Source organism: Nyctereutes procyonoides, unplaced genomic scaffold, assembly GCF_905146905.1.
Source record: "Nyctereutes procyonoides isolate TBG_1078 unplaced genomic scaffold, NYPRO_anot_genome, whole genome shotgun sequence".
In the NCBI taxonomy this organism is placed as follows: domain Eukaryota; kingdom Metazoa; phylum Chordata; class Mammalia; order Carnivora; family Canidae; genus Nyctereutes; species Nyctereutes procyonoides.
Window position 1 is genome coordinate 514,608 of NW_026575131.1, and position 19,649 is coordinate 534,256.

At 58.3% G+C, this 19,649-nt stretch overlaps 2 protein-coding genes across 3 annotated transcripts; one reads left to right on the plus strand and one right to left on the minus strand.

Moving 5' to 3' along the window:
• Positions 1–3,635: 3,635 nt before the first annotated feature.
• On the minus strand, positions 3,636–17,790 carry KLF15 (KLF transcription factor 15). Of its 2 annotated transcripts, none has more exons than XM_055343993.1 (3): positions 17,585–17,790; positions 12,255–13,355; positions 3,636–4,758 (listed from the first exon to the last, which is right to left on the minus strand). In XM_055343993.1, exons 2-3 carry the CDS (start codon positions 13,328–13,330, stop codon positions 4,590–4,592), a joined length of 1,245 nt encoding a protein of 414 aa, XP_055199968.1. In that variant the 5' UTR covers positions 13,331–13,355; positions 17,585–17,790; the 3' UTR covers positions 3,636–4,589. The 2 variants fall into 2 exon arrangements, with proteins under 2 accessions (XP_055199968.1, XP_055199967.1); XM_055343992.1 differs by lacking the exon at positions 17,585–17,790 and adding an exon at positions 14,436–14,795.
• On the plus strand, positions 14,614–19,272 carry LOC129521597 (collagen alpha-4(IV) chain-like). Its single transcript, XM_055343222.1, has 3 exons — positions 14,614–14,701; positions 16,360–16,789; positions 17,925–19,272. Exons 1-3 carry the CDS (start codon positions 14,614–14,616, stop codon positions 18,682–18,684), a joined length of 1,278 nt encoding a protein of 425 aa, XP_055199197.1. The 3' UTR covers positions 18,685–19,272.
• The last annotated feature ends 377 nt before the right edge of the window (positions 19,273–19,649 follow it).

Sequence of the window (19,649 nt, forward strand, 5' to 3'; positions counted from 1 at the left end):
CAGAGACATAGGCAGAGGGAGAAACAGGCTCCCTGCTGGGGGCCCAATATGGGACTTGATCCCAGGACCCCAGGATCAGGACCTGAGCCTAAGGCAGACACTCAACCGCTGAGCCACCCAGGTGCCCCTCTTTCTGCACCGTCCTGTTGCTCTTCCGTTCCAACCTGAGCATGCTCTGTGACCTCCCAGCAGATGGACAGTAATAGGAAACTCCAGTGATGCCTTTCCTGCCTTGGATGGCTGAGGTACGTGCTCTCCTTGACCCTTCCAAATGCTGCCCCCTTCCACGTGTGGTCTTCTTCTTTTCTTTTCTTTTTTTATGTATACATTTTTTATCGGAGTTCGATTTTCCAACATGTAGTATAACACCCACTGCTCATCCTGTCAAGTGCCCCCCTCAGTGCCCGTCACCCAGTCACCTGTGGTCTTTTTCCATTTAGACTTGGTGTTTGTCACACAGAAGGTAGACTTTGTCCTCACTCTTGGTCCCCTTATGTGACATTCAAAGCCCTAGCCACACCAACTGCTGTCCAGGCTAACACACCCGTTCCTCCCAGCATCTCCTCTGTACCCACTGCCCAGGGCCTGGGATACTCTGAACATGGGGGCACAAGAAAAACTATGATTCCCTAGAAGCCTTTCTGCCTCTGTTCCTCTGCCCCCATGGCCCATGTAAAGACTCCGGGCTCTATCCAGCAGTAGACAATGATGACCTGATGAGGTTTCGTTTTGTTTACTTTCATCCATATGAGTCAGGACTCTGCCATTTGCAGCCTTGGCTTGTCAGCAAAAGCATCTTAGCTCCTCCTTCCTATGGTTTCCCCCTGAGACCCCCTGCTGTCCCTGGAAGCCCAGCTGTTGGTCTCATGCCTGTCAGTGACACCCACTCTGAGAATGTGGAAAAAGCCACAGGTCAGCAGACCCACCGGGCCCCCAATGACTCTCGCACGCTGCACAGGTGCCACTCTGCCAGGTTTCAGGAGGACAACAGGGTCCCTTGTACACCCAGTGCTAGGCATGGCGCATGCACGCACAGTGGAAAGGCAGCTCCTATGCTCTGCTTCACTCTTCTGTAGTGGAACCCCTGCATTTTAGCTGTGCACACAATCTCTCAGATCAAGACCACTTTTTCCAGCTTCCCTTGTGGTGGATGAGGCCATGTGACTAGGTTCTGGCCAAACAGACACGAGGGGACTGACTTGTGAAGGGAATGGAACACACTGCCTCTCACCTGCTTTCTGGGGGCTCGTCTGATACCCTGGCCAGTCATCTTGCACCAAGACCAAAGTGTGGCGGGTGACAGGAGGGAAGAAGCCTGGCTATCCCATGCCAGAGCCACCTATCAGCTGAGGCTGCTTACTTCCAGATTGTTCTAACAGGGAAAAATAAATTTCTATCTTGTGGCAGCCACACTGTTTGGGAGTCTCTTTGTTATAGCACCCTAACCCATACTTTGCCTGGTACTGTGCTCAATAAATGGTACTTCCTCCACCCTCTGTGTGCCTTGGGGAAGGAGTATTGTGCAGGGCAGGGTTGTTAAGGCTGGGGTTTCTGCTCTGCAACCAACCAGACTCCTAATACGAACAGTTAGGGGCATACTGACCGATGTCTCCATCTGCTTTCTTGGCTCGCGGGCCAAGAGAAACACTACTTTTCCCATCACAGAAATCACAAAGGGTAACAACGGTGCTGGCAGGGGGGTCTCTCAGAGGCAAGAAACAAGTCAGATGCCTCAGCAGAGCTCTCAAAATTCTCATGGGTCTCACCACAGTGGCACTTGTGCAGGCCCAGGCCACAGCAGAGAATGGAGGCCCTGCCTCGCCAGCCTCTTCATCTGGTTGAGAGGACACTCACACCCTAGAACGGGTCTTTGCTGTTGTTCAAAGTCACACTCTCCCACTTACTGTTCACCAACCACGCTATGATGTGAGGACTATCATGTCCATTCTGCAGGGTGAAGAAATTGAAATCAGAAAGGTTTAATAAACTTGCCCAAAGTGGAGTGAGAGGCAGTTGTCTTCATGCCCACATCTCTTCACTCATGCCACACTCCTTCTGCCTTGCTGTCCCTGCCAGCCCTCTCTCAGCCAACCCTTCCGGGAAGCAGAGACCTGGACCATGCTGCCCACCCAAGGCAGAGGCCAACACACAAATTAGGTGGGGAGTCGGGAGCCCAACCTGAGGATGATGGCTTGGACCACCCTGCACATGTGGCCAGCTGTGCCTTGGCTAGGGGACTGCACACACTGAGACGAGGGGAGTAGCATCCTGGGTCAGTGCCTGCATCATAGGGACATGTGCTCACTGATGTATTCTTCCTCCAGTATGACTATCGTGACCTCCACTCTCTCTCTTATCCAGGCTGCATTGCTTGTTTGTGGATAAAGAAAGGCTACATTAAGGCACCTGGGAATCAATGCCTCACTTCCCTGGAACGTGTTTGACTACAGAGGGTACATCTGGTCAGGGGCAAAGGGCAAGGGTCACAAGGCCGAGTCCTTTCGCCAAGAACAGAGCTGGTCAGGATGGGGTGTCCATTCTCCAATCACCATGCTGTATGGTGGGTGCACCTGAAAGCTTCATGTCTGCCAGCATCCACCAGACAGGAAAGATGACAGTAGCAGATGGTTCCTGTCAGCAGGAACAATGGCTTCCCCCTTCTGAGGTACATGATTTCACACACATGAAAGCATGCGTGCACACATCTTGCTTAGACATCTCTCTGCTGTAAATCCATGGGTGCATCACCACCTTCCACCATCTCCAAGGGTGTCACTAAGAAACACTTGCTGCATTTGCACTGGGCTCCTGGGGAAAGAACCACTCTAGAAGGTCCTCACCTCTCTATCCATGTGGACGGGGCAACTGGGGCAGCCACTGAGCCCAGCCTGCCCTGCCCAACATCAGCCACCCATTGGAGCCCCCTCACTAGCTTATAGACTCTCTTTGTTCTCTGGCTCCCACTGTCTCCACCTTCCAACCTACCCAGGGCAGGTGGATGCATTCAGATCTCAACTGTGCGAGCACATGGTGGAGATCCCAAAAATTGGGGGGAGTTCGAGAGGACTTGTCTCCCCAGAACTCAGAGTACCTCGAATGGGTGGAGGAGGCGGTCTCATTGCATATACTGGCCTCTCCAAGCCTCTTCTCTACTAGTCAACACTGAATCCATTCACAATGTCCCAGGCAGGTGGAAAGAACATGCCATTTCCTAAAAGGAGTCTCCTTGGCACACCATGCATACAGTGGGTGCACAGTAGAGGCTAGGAGGACTACACAGAGAGCATTGAGTGAGCACCTCCAACAGTAAATCAGAGTAGAGGTGATCACTGAGGGCCTGGCCTAGCAGTTGACACGGGGATTGGGGCTGGATTTGGGTTTGTGGAGAGACGGAGCCCTCCAGGAAACTACTGTGAGCAGAAACCCCACAGCCAGTACAGAGGTGAGGCTATTTTGGGAAGCCTGCACTGCTGTACCAGGGGCTGAACCCCGAAGGGGTCTTCATGTCTCTCCGGGTACAAATTAAGGTCCTCTAAATGGTGCGAACACAGACACAGAGATCACCCTTCAGAATCACCCCCATTTCCTGGCAAAGCAGCGGAAAACAGCCCATGAATGCCATAAAGTTATTGAGTTCGTTTTTCTTTTTATTGGCAAAGTAAATATATTTTTATGAAGGACCAAAGAAAATATACATAATTGTAACATATGTACACCAGCTTTATAGATTTTTTAATTTCAAATTTACACAAATGTTGACATGTTATTAAAAGACATTTTATGTAGATGTACCTATGTACAGCTTATTTACATACATTCATAGGATGTGAAATAAACCTGTCAAAACAAGCTAGTTCATTTGATATTAATTTCTAGACAAAATAAGGAATGCATTTCTAAATCAGGATTCGGAGGCTCTATCTAGTTCTCCTACACACAATGCAGCCTGCTCCCCTCTTTCTCCAAGGTGACCCCGGAGGCTGGTGCCTGGATCTGTCTGGAACAGGATGAGGGGATGAGCCGTGTTGCGTACAGATGCTCCGGGGCTGGCCTGCATCCTCCGCCCTGCACTTTAGCTCAAGCACATGCGTGGCCAGACCCTCTGCCTAATGCCCCATCTGCCAGGGGCCCGGATCTGCACCCTGAGTGCCCTGTTCGTACCCCTCTGCTGGTCAGGCTGAGGGGCAGATCCTGGAGCAAAGCACCCCCGCGCCGCCGGGCGCCCTGGACTTCTGGCCTACTTCCTCCTCCCCCGCACGGCTCCCTCCGGGACCAGACACTTCAAAACCGCACATTTCTTCTTCTGAGCGAAAGGTGCCAGGCTCGGCCCGGGCAGGGAGCCGTGGGAGGAGGTCCAGGCTCCCAGCGCCCGGCGCCGGCCAGCCCGCGGAAGGCACCAAGGCACGGAGGCGGGAGGGCCGCGGCCGCTGCTAGGGGCGCAGCCCCAGGGGCCCAGGGCTCCAGGTCTTCCCCGAGGGGCGGCACCTCCCGGGCTTCGGAAGGTGGGTTGGCAGCATCGTCACGTCTTCTTAAGACGCAAATAAATTATTGCTACAAAAGAACGGGGAGGGCGCGGGGGCGGCGGGCGCTCAGTTCACGGCGCGCACCGAGCGGCTGCTCCGGGGAAAGCGGTGCACCTTGATGTGCTTGGACAGGTGGTCGCTCCGCGCGAACTTCTTCTCACACACGGGGCACTGGTAGGGCTTCACGCCCGAGTGCGAGCGCCGGTGCCGCGACAGCTCGTCGGAGCGGGAGAACCTGCGGGACACGCACGCTCCCGTGAGCGAGGCCGCCCCGCCGCCGGCGCCCGGGCCCGCGCAGCCGGCAGGTGCAGGACCCCGCGCTTCTGCGGAGTCCCGGGGCAAAGCCACCGTCCCCGGCCCGTCCCCCTCCAGGACGGCACCAGCCGTCAGGCAAGGGCTCAGGGCGGGCGCAGCGGTCCGCTCTGAGTGTGGGGACCCGCTGTCAAGGCCCCGGAGCCCAGGGTCTACTCCACCGCACCATGTCCCCCGCGGTGGCCGCGGGATCACCCCGCCCCGCCTGCGGCTAAGCCTCAGGCCGCCCACTGGGCAGAAATGCGGGGTTCCATGAGGGTCTGCGGGAGGAAGCGCCCCCAGGGGGGAACTGAGGCCTGGGGAGCGCTCAGGGAGCTCCCGGCTCCGCCCTCCTGTCTCCTCCCTCCTCTCCGGGGGACAGGGGTAGGGTCTCCACCCGGCAGCTCCCCCCACTGCTGGGCACCGCCTTCCTGAGGCCCCACCGCCAGAGCTGTCCCCGAACCAAACCACACCCCTGCAAGGCACTTCTGAGAGTTTAGATGGTTCCCCTGGCACCTCCCTCTCTGGGCCTCAGCCTGCCTGGGAGCAAGGGCTCCCACAGCCCAGAGGCCACTGAGAATGAGCAGCTGCTGATGGGAGAGGTAAGGGTCCCAGCCAGCCACATGCTCAGACTGCTACCATTGACTTCAGGGATTTGAAGCTCTCCCCACCCCAGGAGCCTCATCCTGGCAGTGAGATCCCACTCCCCACACATACACACTGTCTTCCTCTGCTCTACCTACATTGGTCCATCCTGGGACCCCCCCTTGCCACAGGACATTTGCACATTCGGTTCCCTCCATCTGAAATGCTTTCCCCTCCCCCTCTTCTTGCTCCCTCCCACTCATCTCTTAGAGCTCAGTTCAAATGTCAGTTCCTCAAGAAAGCCCTCCAGGACTGCATCCCACTCTAGGCTCCCCTGGCACAATACGCACCTCACTTTCCTGGCCCCACCTCTGTGTAATTTTAAATTAGTTTTCAACTTTTTGATGACTGTCAGCCTGTGCCATTAGACCATCAGCTCCATGAGGAAAGACATGCATGTCTCATTCCCCATGGCCCATCCCTCAAGCAGCCTGGTGCATGGCAGGTGCCCAGTAAGTGCATTTACATGAAAGAGTGAACACAGCAAGCACCTAGGGGAGGATGGAGGGTTGTTACAGGGAAGCCCTCTCGAGTCCCATTGTATGCACACAGACACGCTCATGTGCACACCACACAATGCACATGCACACACCAATATACACATGCCATACATGTGCATGTCACAAACACGGATGTGATGCACACACATCCATGTAGCAATCACATGTGTGGGTGCACATGCACACACGTAGAACACATGTGCACACACATGCACACATGCACAGGTACCAGGCCCAGCAGCCCCTCCCTGAACCTGTGGCCACACAGCCAGAGGTAGGTTAGCTGGAACAGCTGTCCCCAAACCAGCTGATGGGTAGCCTACCTCTGGCCTGCCCCTGTGGTTGGAAGCCTTAATGCCACAGCCTGCCAAGGACTAGAAGGACCCAACAGAAAATGCCCTGGGGAAGGCTTAGCTGAGAAGTAGGAAGGCCTAAGCATCAAACAGGGAGCCTGACCCAGAAGCACAGAGGACAGGCAGCTCAGACTGGCTAAGTTGCCTCTGGGGCCCAGGGCCTTGTCCCAAGAGAACTGCCAGGCTTCTGCACTGGGAGGCTGGCAACTCCACTTCCTATCCCAGAGCCCCAATTGGGGCTGGCACAGAGCAATGCTCTCAGCATATGTTTGGAATGATGGAAGCCTGACTGGCCCATTTGCCAGATGAGGAAATCGAGGCTCAGAATGATAAGGGCCTGATCCAGCATCCCCAACGTGACAGAGCAAACAAGGCCAGGGCAAAGGTCCTGGCATAGCACCCTGCTGTGCCTGCCCATCCTGGTGACTGCAGAGTGCTGGCCTCCTCCACATTGCTTGCCTGGGTAGTGTAGGCACTGGAGCCCTGAGCCAGTGAGGAAGTGACCTTGATGCACCCTGGAGGTCAGAGCCTGGACCGTGCCCCCAGGCCAGGGCCACCTGCCCCCAGTAGGACTTGAACACACAGCTTCTGAACAGGTGGGTCTACCCAGGGCAGGAGCAAGCAGAAAGCCACAGAAACAATGCCACCAGCAATATCTGAGCCTTTCCAAACACCAGGTACCTTTCTGGTCAGGGAGGCAGCAGGATCAGTCCCAGAGAACTGGCAATAAAACAGCAAAAGCACGCAAAAAGGACAAGGGGCTTGCCAGGGTCACACAGTCAGTGGAATGGCTGGATCCTTCTAGGCCCCCACCCCACTAGGTCCCATCCTTCTAGGCCTTGTGTGGTCCTGAGTGAGCTCCAGGAGCAGCCTGGGTCTGTTTCCTCACTCATCCAGTGAAGACCTTGGGATTCTGGCCCACCTTCTGGGATTTGTCCTGGAGGCCAAGGAGTTGACACAAGGAGTGGCCTCTCATCATGGGGACACCAAGGGAGAGCCAGGCCTGAGAACCAGCTGTCCCCACCTATAAGCCTCTTCCCTGCTGCCTCAGGGTCCTATGACCTGGGGTCCATCCCCGGGAAGTGAGCCCTCAGAAGATCCCTACCTCACACCCTCACACACATTCTTCTGGAGAGCGGCCACTGGAGGAGCCTGGGGGCCACACAGTGGGAGGGGGGCAGGTGGCTGAGATGCAGACCCTGCAGGCGGTGAGCTCTGCCACCTACCGATCAGATGACCTGGTCAAGTCACCAAGCTCTCTGAGGCTTAGTTTCCCCACCTGGAGATGCAGAAATGACAGATCTGCCTCAGAGGACTCAGCACATGGCAATCATTCAAGGACTGTGAGCTCTGATTACCTGCAAGGAGCTCAGCACGGTGCCTGGTCCCTGCTGATGCCCAGGAGCACATGGGTCAGTACCATGACTCGTGCTCCTGAGGTGCCAGAGAGAGAAGCAGCCAAGAACATCAGCACCACAATGGGCACACACGGCATCTTTGTGCAAAGTGCCCCTTCCATCAGCCAGAAAGCCATTACTGTAAATCGTCAGGTCTTGAGGACTACAATGGGAATGGTGCTCCCTGGAGTTGTACAGTGCACAACCTGCCCAACGACACTGGGAGCTCTACCAAATGGAGGGAAGAGGTTAGAGAATGTGTCGTTGAATAGGAGCAGGCCAGTAGTGGGCCACTGGGTCTGAATCCTGTCGCTGCCACATCCTGGCTCCGGGTCCTCAATCCTGCAAGTACCCCTTTCTGGGCCTCCCACGTCCACTGAGGATGACCATAGTACCTACCACATAGGGTTGCTAGGAGTTATTAATATTTATATTAGCTGTGGAAGGAGGGTATTCTTTCTGGATGGGACGCTTGGCCATTCTGGAACAGGACGTTCTGCTGCTGTGAACAAAGGGGGCCTGTGTCTGAGCATAGCAAGGAAACTTCTAGGAAGGCAGGCAAACAGCCACTTCCCAGACAGTTAGATCGGGATAGGGAAAGTCTGGTTTGGGCCCCATTAAGGGTGCCAGAACCACGTCCCGGGGGGGAGGGGACAAGGAATACTGGGTTCAGGACCAAAAGCAGAAGGAAGTGGGGGCTGGTTACATGGCAAATGACGACCTGGGTTGGGGGGAGCACCATTCATTTTACAAAAGGGTACAGGACACAGTGCCAAGGCCAGAACCAGCCCAACAGGATAAAAAGCAAACTGCGTACCAGGGCCACTGGGAAGAGAGGCAGCCGTGGGTGTGGTAAGCTCCCCATATGAGAAGACAGGCAAATATGCAGAAGTGCTCCCTAAAGATCAGCTGCAGGTAGAGATCCTCCCTCCCACCGCTTGAGCAGGCCACCTCCCACTGGAGGTCTGCCTGAGGGGGTGGGGGTGCAGGAGAGAGACCTGAGTCTGGGTGGAGGAGATCAGGGGGCAAACAGCCTGGGTTGAACTCCCGACTCTGCTACTCACTAGCTGTATGACCAAGGAGAACTTAACTGTCCTGTACTTCAAATTCCTCCTCTATAAAGGGGACAATGACTGATGCCTACCTTGTGGACTTGCTCAGAGCATTAAATGAGTTACTTTGGAATGTTCAGAGCTCGTGTTAGGAGCTACTGTTACTGCTGTTGTTGGTGATGGCTCTCTTCTCCTAGCCCAGAAGCATAACACCTGAGAGAGCTGGTGGCCTCGTGGGGGAGAAAAGACACTGAGCCAGTGTACCAGGTGTACAGGGAGAGAGGAGTAGAGAAAGGCCAGCCACACAGCTGCAGGCATCAAGTTCCTGGTGGGAAAGGCATGTCTACCCAAAGGGGGTGGGTCAAGTAGGGCTGAGGGCACCGCCAGAGCCATGCTCACTAGCTCCATCCCCATGGGCTCTCTGGAAATGCAGACTGGCGCCTCCATGTTACAGGGCTATTGTGAGGACTCAACGAGCTTATCTATGTGACACGGGCAGAACAAAGCAGGGAGCATCACCAAGACCAGCGACCACTGCCATTAGAGGAAAGTGCTAGAGACAGACACACAGGGCGCAGAGAGGATGGTGGCCCGGGGGAGTGTGCATTGTGGAAGGGAGGTTGGCAAGCAGATTGTGCCAGAATGAGAAGTTTAGATAGAAATCTAAGTGACCAAAGCACACAAAAGGGCCAGAAGAGCCTCATAAGGTAATGAGTTCCTCATGGCAGGAAGTATACAAGCAAGTGTGGCCATTTGTGGAAGATATTCCCACTCTGAGCACCTTAGAGCACTGCCCAACACATAGTAAGTGGTCAGAAAACATGGCACATACTTCTGCCGTCCTGTCCAGACTAAGCTGCCCCAAAACTGGTCTGTCTTCCTACTCAGCTCCTGCAAGGGCTCCCCCCATGTAGGAGGGACACGTAATCTTGTGTACATCTCCAGGGCCTCCTGAAGGATTCCTGAAGGCCAACCAGGGACTCTTGCATTCTCAGAGAGACAGCTCTCCCAAAAGGCAGGCACCCTCAGCTCCCTATGCCTCCATCACCTGTAACCCAACAAAAGCCAGACCCCATTTCAGGGGAAACTTGGGAGAAGCTGGGGAGGCCCTCTGAAGACCTAGGAGTGGCTGGAGGCAGGGAGGGCTCCGGGTCAGCTCCACAGGGACGGCACTATGCAGGCACACTCCCTGCCTTCCCCTGCCCAGAGGATCCTGGACAAGAAGACTAGTGCAAAGGCCCACGCAGTGGAAAAGCTGAATCCAGCTCTTGCTTGCACACCTCCTCCCATGGGAACTCACCAGCTCCAGAAGCTACTGTGTTGGGGCTGAGACCTGCCTCCCGAAGCTGTCCTCTGGGCTGAGGACTCCACAGAAGGCAGGTCCCATCCTCCTGGGGAATGGGAAAAGTGGGCAGCCTTCGCCAAGGACCACACTGCTCGTCCTCTGGCCCTAGCGAGCCCCATTCCGACTGGAAGGGCCACCACCAAGAGTCAGGAGTGGCCGGGGACAGGGCCCAAGAAGATGAGACCAGTGCTCTGTAAGGCCAGATGCCACAGCCCACCACCCCCCCACCAAGAGCAAAGTGCATCCAAGAGGAGCCCCTATGAGGCTGGCACCCTTCTCAGACTCTGCCCTTGTAACAGTACCACCCACAAGAAGGGGGTGGTGCTGGGCATCCCTGCCCCCCTGACCCTGGTAGGGAGCAGGCCCTCCCCTTCAAAGATGAGGAAGCGGAGGCCTGGCCTGGAGGGACCTCCCCAAGGGCACACAGCAAGCCGGAGGCCTGGGCGGAGGCTCCCAGCTTTGGCTGCTGGCTACCCCCAGGCCAAGCTGTCACAATGCCCTGGCCTTCTACAGCTGAGCACCTGCCTCTACAGCCCGTGTCTCGGCCTCTCCCCCCACCCAAAGCTCTGACCACCAACACTGCATACCTCCTACTGCGTCGGGCCTTACAGGCCACCCCACAGGGGCCCTTGGCACCCCAGGGCCCACCCCAGACTGTGGCGGGAGATTCAGAGAGGCATGCGACGGCAGCCACTGACACCCTGGAGCCAACGCCATAGAGCTGGAGCACAGGCTGTGGGGGAAGCCACGTGGGCCTGTGAGATGGGCGCCTTTGGGGCAGTGGCTGGGGGGACCCTTCCCCAGGATGCTATCTGGCCAAAGTCCCTTCCCTGGCCCATTTGGCACTCCGTGGATGAAGGCTGCTTCGTCACTTCAGAGACTCGGTCCCAGATCCGGCCACAGCCTCGGCCAGCTGGGACTCCAGGGCCGGCATCTCCCAGGAGCGGCCAACCCTCCCGCGCTCCCAGAGGACTCTGGTCAGGGAAACAGAAGCTGCCACTGCTCTGCGTAGGTCACACCCACGCAAATGCCCACGCACGGACGAGGGCCACAGACACGTAGTCACGTAACACACCACGACACGCATGGAGAAAGCAGGACGCACAGCTGCACTCCCACGGTGAGGTCAGCACACAGATGAGCACGCCCTGTGGCCCTGACTCACGCACATACTCACAAAGCAGCAGCCGCGGCAAAGCCTGGGAACATACGGAAGCACATGCCACCCTCCCGGATAGGCTGCATTCCCCCAGGGTAGGTGTCCTAAAAACTGGGGAGAGCCCAGCTGTGGTAGCCTGGGCATGGGAGCTCCTGGCCACCTGCTCTTCAGGGAAAGGTGCACAAGCCCCCCTGAAGAGGGCGGGCCATACCCGGGAACCCATCCAGCTCCATCACCCACTGGCTGGGCAGCCCGGGCCAGACCGCCGCCCTTGGAGAGCTGGTGTCCCCTGCTGTCCCACACAGGGTAGAGTCTGGAAGGACGATTCCACCTTTACTGCAGCACCTTCCCACCTGATCCTCCCTCTCGGTTGTCCTTCGCAGTTTCCCAAATATAGCTTCAAGTACCTCCAGGGGAGTAAGGACCAGGCACAGCCCATGTGTCCAAGAACGTCTACAAGTAAAGTTGGTTGGAAAAGCGTTTTCTGGATATGACTTCTCTGATATGACTCTCGGGGCTGGAATCCCATTTACTAAGTGGTGTGGCCCTGGGCAGGTTACCTGCTCAGCTGTAAGGTGGCAGTGAGGGCAGTACTTACCCTTACGGGTGCTGGGAGGCCTAGAGGGAGCGATGCCCCTGTGGCACGGCCCCATGGGAGGCACAGCCCTTCCTCCATCCTCTTAGCTGGCCCCACAGGTACCAAAAGAGCCCTTCTGCCCAGGCCCGGCTCCTCACCCTCAGCCGGAGCCCCAGCGAGCTTTACCTGGTCATTATGAAACCGGAGACCAGTTGATTTCAGGCTTTGGTGCTCAGCAGGGACCAGGAGCCCTCTGAGCAGCCGTGCCAGCTCCGGCCCCGCTCCCTGCCTGCCCCCCCACCTCCTTCCTAATCAGCTCTATCTAATGGTGAACTGGGCCTTGACCGCACACCCAGGGGATCAGAGGCGAGCCAGTGTGCTCACTGCCCAGCCTGTCACCTGTCATACTGACCTCCAGCCGCAGCCCGGCCAGGTGCAGGCAAAGGGCTTCTCGCCTGTGTGCCGGCGCAAGTGCGCCTTGAGGTGGCTGCTCTTGGTGTACATCTTGCTGCAGCCGGGGAAAGTACATTTGTGCATTTTGATGAGTTCTGCTGCGGGGTTCTTGGGGAACTTCTGGCCCATGAGGAGGCCAGTGGAGCCGGGCCCCAGGGGTCCCGACCCAATGGGCTTGGCAGCGATGGGCACAGGGGCAATCCGCACGAACTTGGAAGGCAGGTTCACATTGGAGGACGGCACCACCTGGGGCACAAGTGCGAAGGTCTGACCCTGGATGTTGACCAGAAGCTGGGCAACCCTGACACCTTCTGGGGCATGCCCAGGGGAGGCCGGCTCCGTGCCCGATTCCTGCTTCACCTGCACAGGCTGGATCTGTAGCAGCACGGGGATGGGGCCATCTGATGCGGGCCCCCCAGCAGGGCTCTGGCTGCCATCTGCACCAGCACCGCCCAGGAGGGGAGTGCAGCGCTCTCTGCCACCGGACCCGGGGTGGAGGTGGCTCCTGTGCGGCCCGCCTGAGAGCTGGCTGCAGGCCTCTGCGTTCTTGCTGTTGCTCTCTGGGGCCTCCTTGGCCCCCAGCTCCATGTTCTCCTCCAGAAACTCTTCAATCTCCTCCAGGGTGGGCTGGAAGGGCCTTGGGACATCATCAGGGTCACCCACAGGAAATTTGGGGAAGCAGAAATGCTCCCCCTTGACAGGTGCTGGTGTCCTGCGCCAGGCCCCCCAGGCCATGGGACCACTGCCAGCCCCGATGCCACTGCCACCACCACTGCCCAGGGTGGCCTGGGACAGCAGGAAGTCCAAGATGCTGTCCTGGCCCTCAGCACCCAGGCCACTGCTGTAGCAGGAGCAGACGGCTTGTGAGTCCGGGCTGGCGCAGGAGCAGAGGCTGGAGGCGTCGCTGTCATCCTCCGAGAGGGGTGAGGGCAGCATGTGGTATGCCCGTCCACTGGCTAACCTGTCACCCAGGTAACCAACTGGGCATTTCGGCGACGAGAAGGTCTCGTCCACTGGAAGCAAGTGGTCCACCATGCTGGCCTGGCCGTGCCGTTGGCGACTACAGAGAGGAACAAAGGAGGCCTGGTCAGGAGGACGGCATGCTCACCTGCCACCTCGAGGGCCTGTGCCCCCCCCCCCCCACTCTGCTGCCTGCCCATAGTCTCTCATTACCAAATGCCTGGATCCTGTCTCCATCCCATCCCGTGGGAGAACTTTGTCTGCAAGAGTGTTTTCCGAAATTGCACCACCTATTTGCAAAAGAGTGCTCTCCAAGCCCATTGCACAATCCGGGTTACTTTTGGTTTCAAACAGGTTTTCCAGAACAATTCGGGAAAGAACACACATGTACCTGTCTGTGAATGACTGTGAGTACATGTGAGTGACAAAGGACGCAAGGAGGCTCTCCGGACCCTCAAACCGTCAAGGTTGGGGAGCCCCGTCCAGCCAGTTGGAGTGGCTGCATTTCCGAGGACACCTGACCTCAGCTCCATTCTTGTTGAGTCACTGGAAGGGGGGTAGAAGAGTGGCCACTTGCCCTCTGACCCCTGTGTTGTTGAGGCTTGCATAGGGTTGCCAGGTTGAGCAAATAAAACCACAGGCCACCCAATTAAATGTGAATTTCAGATTTGAAAAAACAAGCAACTTTTAACATAAGTATATCCCAAACGTTAAACAGGCCATGCTCATATTAAGAAATTACTTTATCTGATATTGAACCTTAACTTGGCAGTCTATATTTTGATTAGGCAAGTCTAATTTGTGGCAAAAAAAAAAAAAAGATTAAAGACCCATCTGTGGGTCTCCATCTTCACAGGCTCTGCTCCACCCCCCCCCACCCCCCCACCCCCCCACCCCCGGGAAGGAGGGCAGCTAATCCACCCTCTCGTTCTCACACCCCTCAAGCCTCAGCTGCCTCCTCTGTGAAATAGGAATGGCAGGCACAGAACAAAATGTCCTCAACTGCACCAGGACATTTTACTGAGGCTCTACCACTGGGTGGACAAGACCCTGCCCCATGGTGATAACTCATGATACAAAAGTGGTCCCGGTCCCAGAGCACTCCCACAGCCACTATCCCATTTGACTTCGCAGGAGATGAGATAGGATGCCCTTGGCCTGTACCCCACGGAGCACTCACCACCTCAGGAAGGCCCAGATAACTCCCGTCTCCCCCCTAGACCATGAACTGCATGAGGGCAGGCTGGGCTGCTGGGTCTCCACTGTGTTCCCAGCTTCCGGCGTGGCAGCTGGTGCCCAGGAGGGGCTCAGAGAATACCAACAGAGAAGAGAGGGGACATCTGCGTCCTCTGAAGGCCATGCTAAGTCCGGTGTCCAAGGAGAGTCAACAGCATAACGGCTGTAATGGGGCCACCTCCATGGACCTTTGTCCCCGCCCAGTGACCAGTGAGGTTCAAGGAAGAGGGAAGGGCTACATCTGAAACCAGAGATTCTCTGCTGCCTGTCACCACTCTGCACCCAGCCCTGTGCTCTGTCTCAAGGCCTACTCCTGGACCTGGCACACGGTACTACTCACCGGTCAGCAAGTCAACAAGCCTGGCCAGCAACAGACTTCTCAAGGCCAGCCAGGATCATCGTCAGCTGTGTGCTCCCCAAATTTCAGTTTCCCCACCTGTTCCAGGCCCCAGTGACCTCAGTTCCCCACTAATCCAGGAAGCTTCACAGAGCTCCAGGAAACTAAAGCAAGGTACATGCCTTTGGCAAGTCTGCACCCCAGGGCCGCTTTGCCAAGAGGATATTCGACTCTTCGATTTTAAATACTCATCTGAGGATTCAAAACTGGCAGTTTTAAAATACATGCTATTCACCAAATCAGGTGCTGAGAAGGAATGCAAGTGCCAGATGATGTGAAGGGCAACAAGCACACTCTGGGCCCTAAGCCCCACTACCACCCCTTTCCCTCACCCTCTGAGCAGGAAGCTCTGCTCCTGCCTCTGCAACTTGGCTGGGCAAGCTCAGGCAGGTGGCACAACCTCTCTGGGTCTGTGTGTGGGTCTGCTGGGTGGGGATGCTGCCAGTGGGACCTAGTTCCCAGGCTGCTGAAACAGTTCAGTGAGTGGACACAGGTTGAACACTTGTTACAGGGGCTGGCACACGCAGGCCCCGGTCAGTACCAGCCACTAGGATTAACCTTCAAATAGGTGAACACACGATCCTTCTGCCCCTCTGCTGTAGTCCTAAGGAATCAGGAGGGCCCCAGTCTTCCTAGACCTAGAATAGGCCATAACCGGAGGTGAGGGGCGGATCAGGTCATGCTCCTGCCCACTTAAAACTCTTCCCTGAAAAAAAAAAAAAAAAAAAAAAAACTCTTCCCTGAAATGTGACCATCAACTGACTATTTATTACATGACAGCAAGGAGTTACTGTGAATATTTTAGAGTGTGATGATGGTATCAGAGTTGATGACTGAGACATCACAGATGAAATGGTATAAAAAGAAGCACCAGGGAAAAGAAATTAAGCACAGTAGGGTCGCGTAGGAGAAGAGCTCCAATAACTTCCCCACAAAATATGACCCCGTCTTCTCCCAGCAGCCCAGCACCTGGGCCTTGCCCATCTCTCCCAGGCCTCACCTCCACCTGCTCTAATCCACGCTGGCTGTGCCCTCACTGTGGGTCCCTCTTCTCCCCTGCCTCCCCCAGCACCAGGTGGGAGTGCCTTAATTGGACCCCAGCTCTGAAGTCACTGCCTGGGGGGCCTCCCCGGACCACCCTCTGTGAAATCATCCAGCAGCTGCCCCCCCCCAAACTATCTTGGTTATGTGTTTGTGTGTACGTATTTTCTGTCTACCTCCCCACCAAAATATAAGCTGTTCTGACTACCCCATCCACCACTATCCCACAATCTAAAACAAGAGCCCGCACAATTTGCTGGTTGAGTGGGTGAGAGATGCTTGGGGCTGACAGGCAAGAGGGAAGGGTGTGGAGATTCCTCCAGCAGTAGCAGGGCCAGGGTCAGGCACAAGAGTTTTCCTGCGGGGCTGAGCCGCTGGGGCTGCACACTCAGGCACTGAGAGCAGAGAAAGGGCTCTGGGGCCACCGCAGGCGCCAGCGACACAAGAACGGGCCGCCAGGGCTGCAGGGAGCCGGCTGGGGCGCTAACACACAGCAGCACATGGCGCGGCCGCAAGCACTGGCTGCGTGCAGGGGGAGGGGACACGCTGTTCCGGGCACCGGCCCGGGCCTACAGCCGGACCCCGCCCCCTCCCCCGGCCGGGCCAGGCCTGCTGTTTATCCTCCCGGGGACACAGCGGCTGCAGGAACAACATGTAATTGATAACAAGCCCAGCGCCGGCCAAGGGCTCGCCATTGGGTCAGCGTGCAAATCACGGGGGTGGCGGGTGGGGGCCGCCCTTCAAAATAAGAGTCTCGGCTCCCTGCGCCATCCGCAGGCCCCAAAGTCGCAGAGCCCAGGCGTCCTCCCACCTGTAGGACGGCAGGGGCTCCCAGGAGCCACCCGGTCCTTGGGAGAAAGGTGATTTGAGGGACTAAAGCATTTTTTTTTTTTTTTTGTCAGCTGCGCAGGGACGGGGTGAGAGAACATCCCCTCTAAGTCACGGGGGGGGGGGAGAAGGTCCTTTGGGAATGCCACAGTGGGGAGGAGACAGGGACCCCAACAGGGCGACGGCCGCGGTGGGGGGTGGCCTGTCCTCTGCCCCCGCCCCCGCCCCCCCTTGGTCACCCTGGTGCCCGTGTTCCGCGGACAGAACCTGGGGGCCCGACGCAGGCGGTAGGAGTACGGGAGTGTGAACGGTGCGGGTGTGCGCGCAGGGGTGTGAGTTCCTGTCGTGGGCCCGCGCGTGTGCGGGGCGTGGTGCGCGGCGGCGCGGCTGTGCCGGGGGCCCCGGGCACACTCGCGCGTGGAGCCGCCGTGGGAAAGGGGCACAGACCCCGGAGCGCGTGGCCCGCGCCCCCTCCCCCGAGGCCCCGGCTCGGAGGCCCGCGTGACCCCCGCCCCGCGGCCCCCTCCCGGCCCGGCCCGGCCCGGCCCCCAGCCCGGCCGCCCGCCTGCTCCTCCCGCCAGGCCCGGCCCGGGGCCCGCCATATGGGAGCGCGGGGGCAGTGCCCACGGCCCGGGAGCCGGCGTCCCCGGGCTCGCCCGGCCCCTCCGACCTTCCCCGGGCGCCGGCGCACGGCTGGGGACGCGGCGCGGGCTCCCGCCGCACGGCCAGAGGCCAGTCCGCGCCCCGCCGCCCCCTCGGGTCCCGACCAGCCCCGGGCGCCCGAGCAGCGTCCACGCGGCCGTCCGGCCCCCCCGAGCCTCTCCCACCTGAACTGGGCGCACGCCCGGCAGCGGCCAGGCCCGGCGGTGCTGGGGCTCCGGGCGGGGCGGGGCGGGGGCGGCGGGCCGGGCGCGGGTCCTGCTCGGGGCGCTCGCCCGCTGCCCGCGGGTCGCTGCGGCGGAGCCCGACCGCCTGCCGCTCGCTCGGCCTCGCTCCCCGCGGCTCACGTGACGCCGCGGGCGCCGGGAAGGCTCGCAGGAGGCTCGGCCCCGGGCGCGCGCCCCATTGGCCGGCGCCGCGCGTCCCCGCCCCGCCCGGAGCCCCAGCACCGCCCCCGCCCCCGCCCCCGCCACCCGCCCTAAGCTGGCGCCCGCCCCGCCCGCCCAGGCGCTTCGGAAGCTCGCGCCCCGCGGTCGGCGTCCCTCCAGCCCTCGCCTACCGCGAGCGGGTCCCCGCGCTGTCCCGCCCGAGACCCGGAGCGCGTCGGAGACCGGCCTCGGGCACGGGAGGTTGGAGCCTTACGGCGCGGCACAGCCGCTCTGCGGAGCCATCCCGGGGCCCCGGCCGCTGCCCCGCCACCCGCGCCCCGGGACGCCGCGGCGCTCCACGCCGCTCCAGGCCCAGCCGGCCCGGACACCCCGCCCAGGTGGGCGAGACGCTCCGACGGCCCAACGGGTACCCTGCTGCGCCCGGTCTCGGAGGAGGAGGCCGACGGCGAGGGGCCACGGGCCTCCCCGGGCCGGCACGGGGGAGGCGGCGACGCAGAGCCTGTCCGCCCGCCCCACGGAGGGCAGCTTCAGGCAAGCGAGGGGCACGCGGGCAGTGCTCCTTCCCGGCAGGTCGCGGCCTTCCCTTCCCGGCCTGGGTGCACAGCGTTTTCCCCGCTCCCCTCCCAGGACACCGCCAGAGTTGGAACTCGCGGCCAGACCTGGACTGGCCTGGGCTGCGCTGCGCTGCGCTGCGCTCGCTGGGCTGCCCAGAGTGCTGCGGGTCTGGGCTCCTGAGTCCCCGCCGGGGCTCCCGCTGGGTCGTGGGGTCCTCCCCGTGCACCCTGTCGGGCCCAGGGATGCAGCGCCTGCCGCCACCGGGAGCCAGACCGAGGCTGGTGTTGAGGACGAAATGCGTCTGCAGCAGCTTCAGCACATAGAGGATGAGAAACTGAGGAGCACAGAACAATTAATACTGTGTGACTTCACTTCTGTGTGGCGTGTTAGAAACTAAAAACAACAGGGGCACCTGAGTGGCTCAGAGCCACCAGAGCACCTATCATCGGCTCAGGGCGCAATCCCGGGGTCCTGGCATCCAGTCCGGCATCCCTCTCCCACAGGGAGCCTGCCTCTCCCTCTGCCTGTGTCTCTGCCTCTCTGTGTCTCTCATGAATAAATAAATAAAATCTAAAACACACACACACACACACACACACACAACTAAAAACAACAGACTCACAGAAAAAGAGATCAGACTTGTGGTCCCCAGAGGCGGAGGGTGGGGGGAGAGGGGATTGCAGAAGGTGATGGAAGGTACAAACCTCCAGGCATAAGATAAATAAGCCGGGAGCACTGCTGTGTGATATACAGGAAAGTCACTAAGAGAGTAGATCCCCAGAGTTCTCACCAGAAGAAAGTCTTTTTTTTTTCTTTTTTCGCTTTTCCTTTTTATTGTATCTATGGGAGATGATGGCTACTAGCTAAACTTACTGTGGTTATTATTTCACCATAAATGTGAGTCAGACCATTATGTGTACATGCTAAACTCCTCCTCCGGTGCTGCAAGTATATAGCTCAGTAAATTATATCTCAGTAAAACTGGGAAGAGGGCAGCCTGGGTGGCTCTGCGGTGTGGCGTGCCCAGGGCCTGATCCTGGAGACCTGGAATCGAGTCCCACATTGGGCTCTCTGCATGGAGCCTGCTTCTTCCTCTGCCTGTGTCTCTGCTTCTCTCTCTCTCTCTCTTTCTGTGTGTGTGTGTCCCATGAATAAATAAATAAATAAATCTTAAAAAAGAAAAAAAAACTGGGGAGAAAACTGAAGGACCGCCAAGATGCTCCTGTTACAACCTGAGTAAGATCATGTCTCTCCTTAACTCAGAACATTCCAGCGCCCTACAGGATCT

Bases quoted from the DNA above. Each gene is read 5' to 3' on its own strand.
- KLF15 (XM_055343993.1), bottom strand. From the start codon at position 13,330: ATGGTGGACCACTTGCTTCCAGTGGACGAGACCTTCTCGTCGCCGAAA. The intron at 4,759-12,254 runs GTCAGTATGACA...CGTGTCCCGCAG, and splicing joins TGGCCGGGCTGCGGCTGGAG to GTTCTCCCGCTCCGACGAGC.
- LOC129521597 (XM_055343222.1), top strand. From the start codon at position 14,614: ATGCTAAGTCCGGTGTCCAAGGAGAGTCAACAGCATAACGGCTGTAAT. The intron at 14,702-16,359 runs GTGAGGTTCAAG...GGGCCACCGCAG, and splicing joins TTGTCCCCGCCCAGTGACCA to GCGCCAGCGACACAAGAACG. The intron at 16,790-17,924 runs GTGATTTGAGGG...CCGCCCGCCCAG, and splicing joins ACCCGGTCCTTGGGAGAAAG to GCGCTTCGGAAGCTCGCGCC.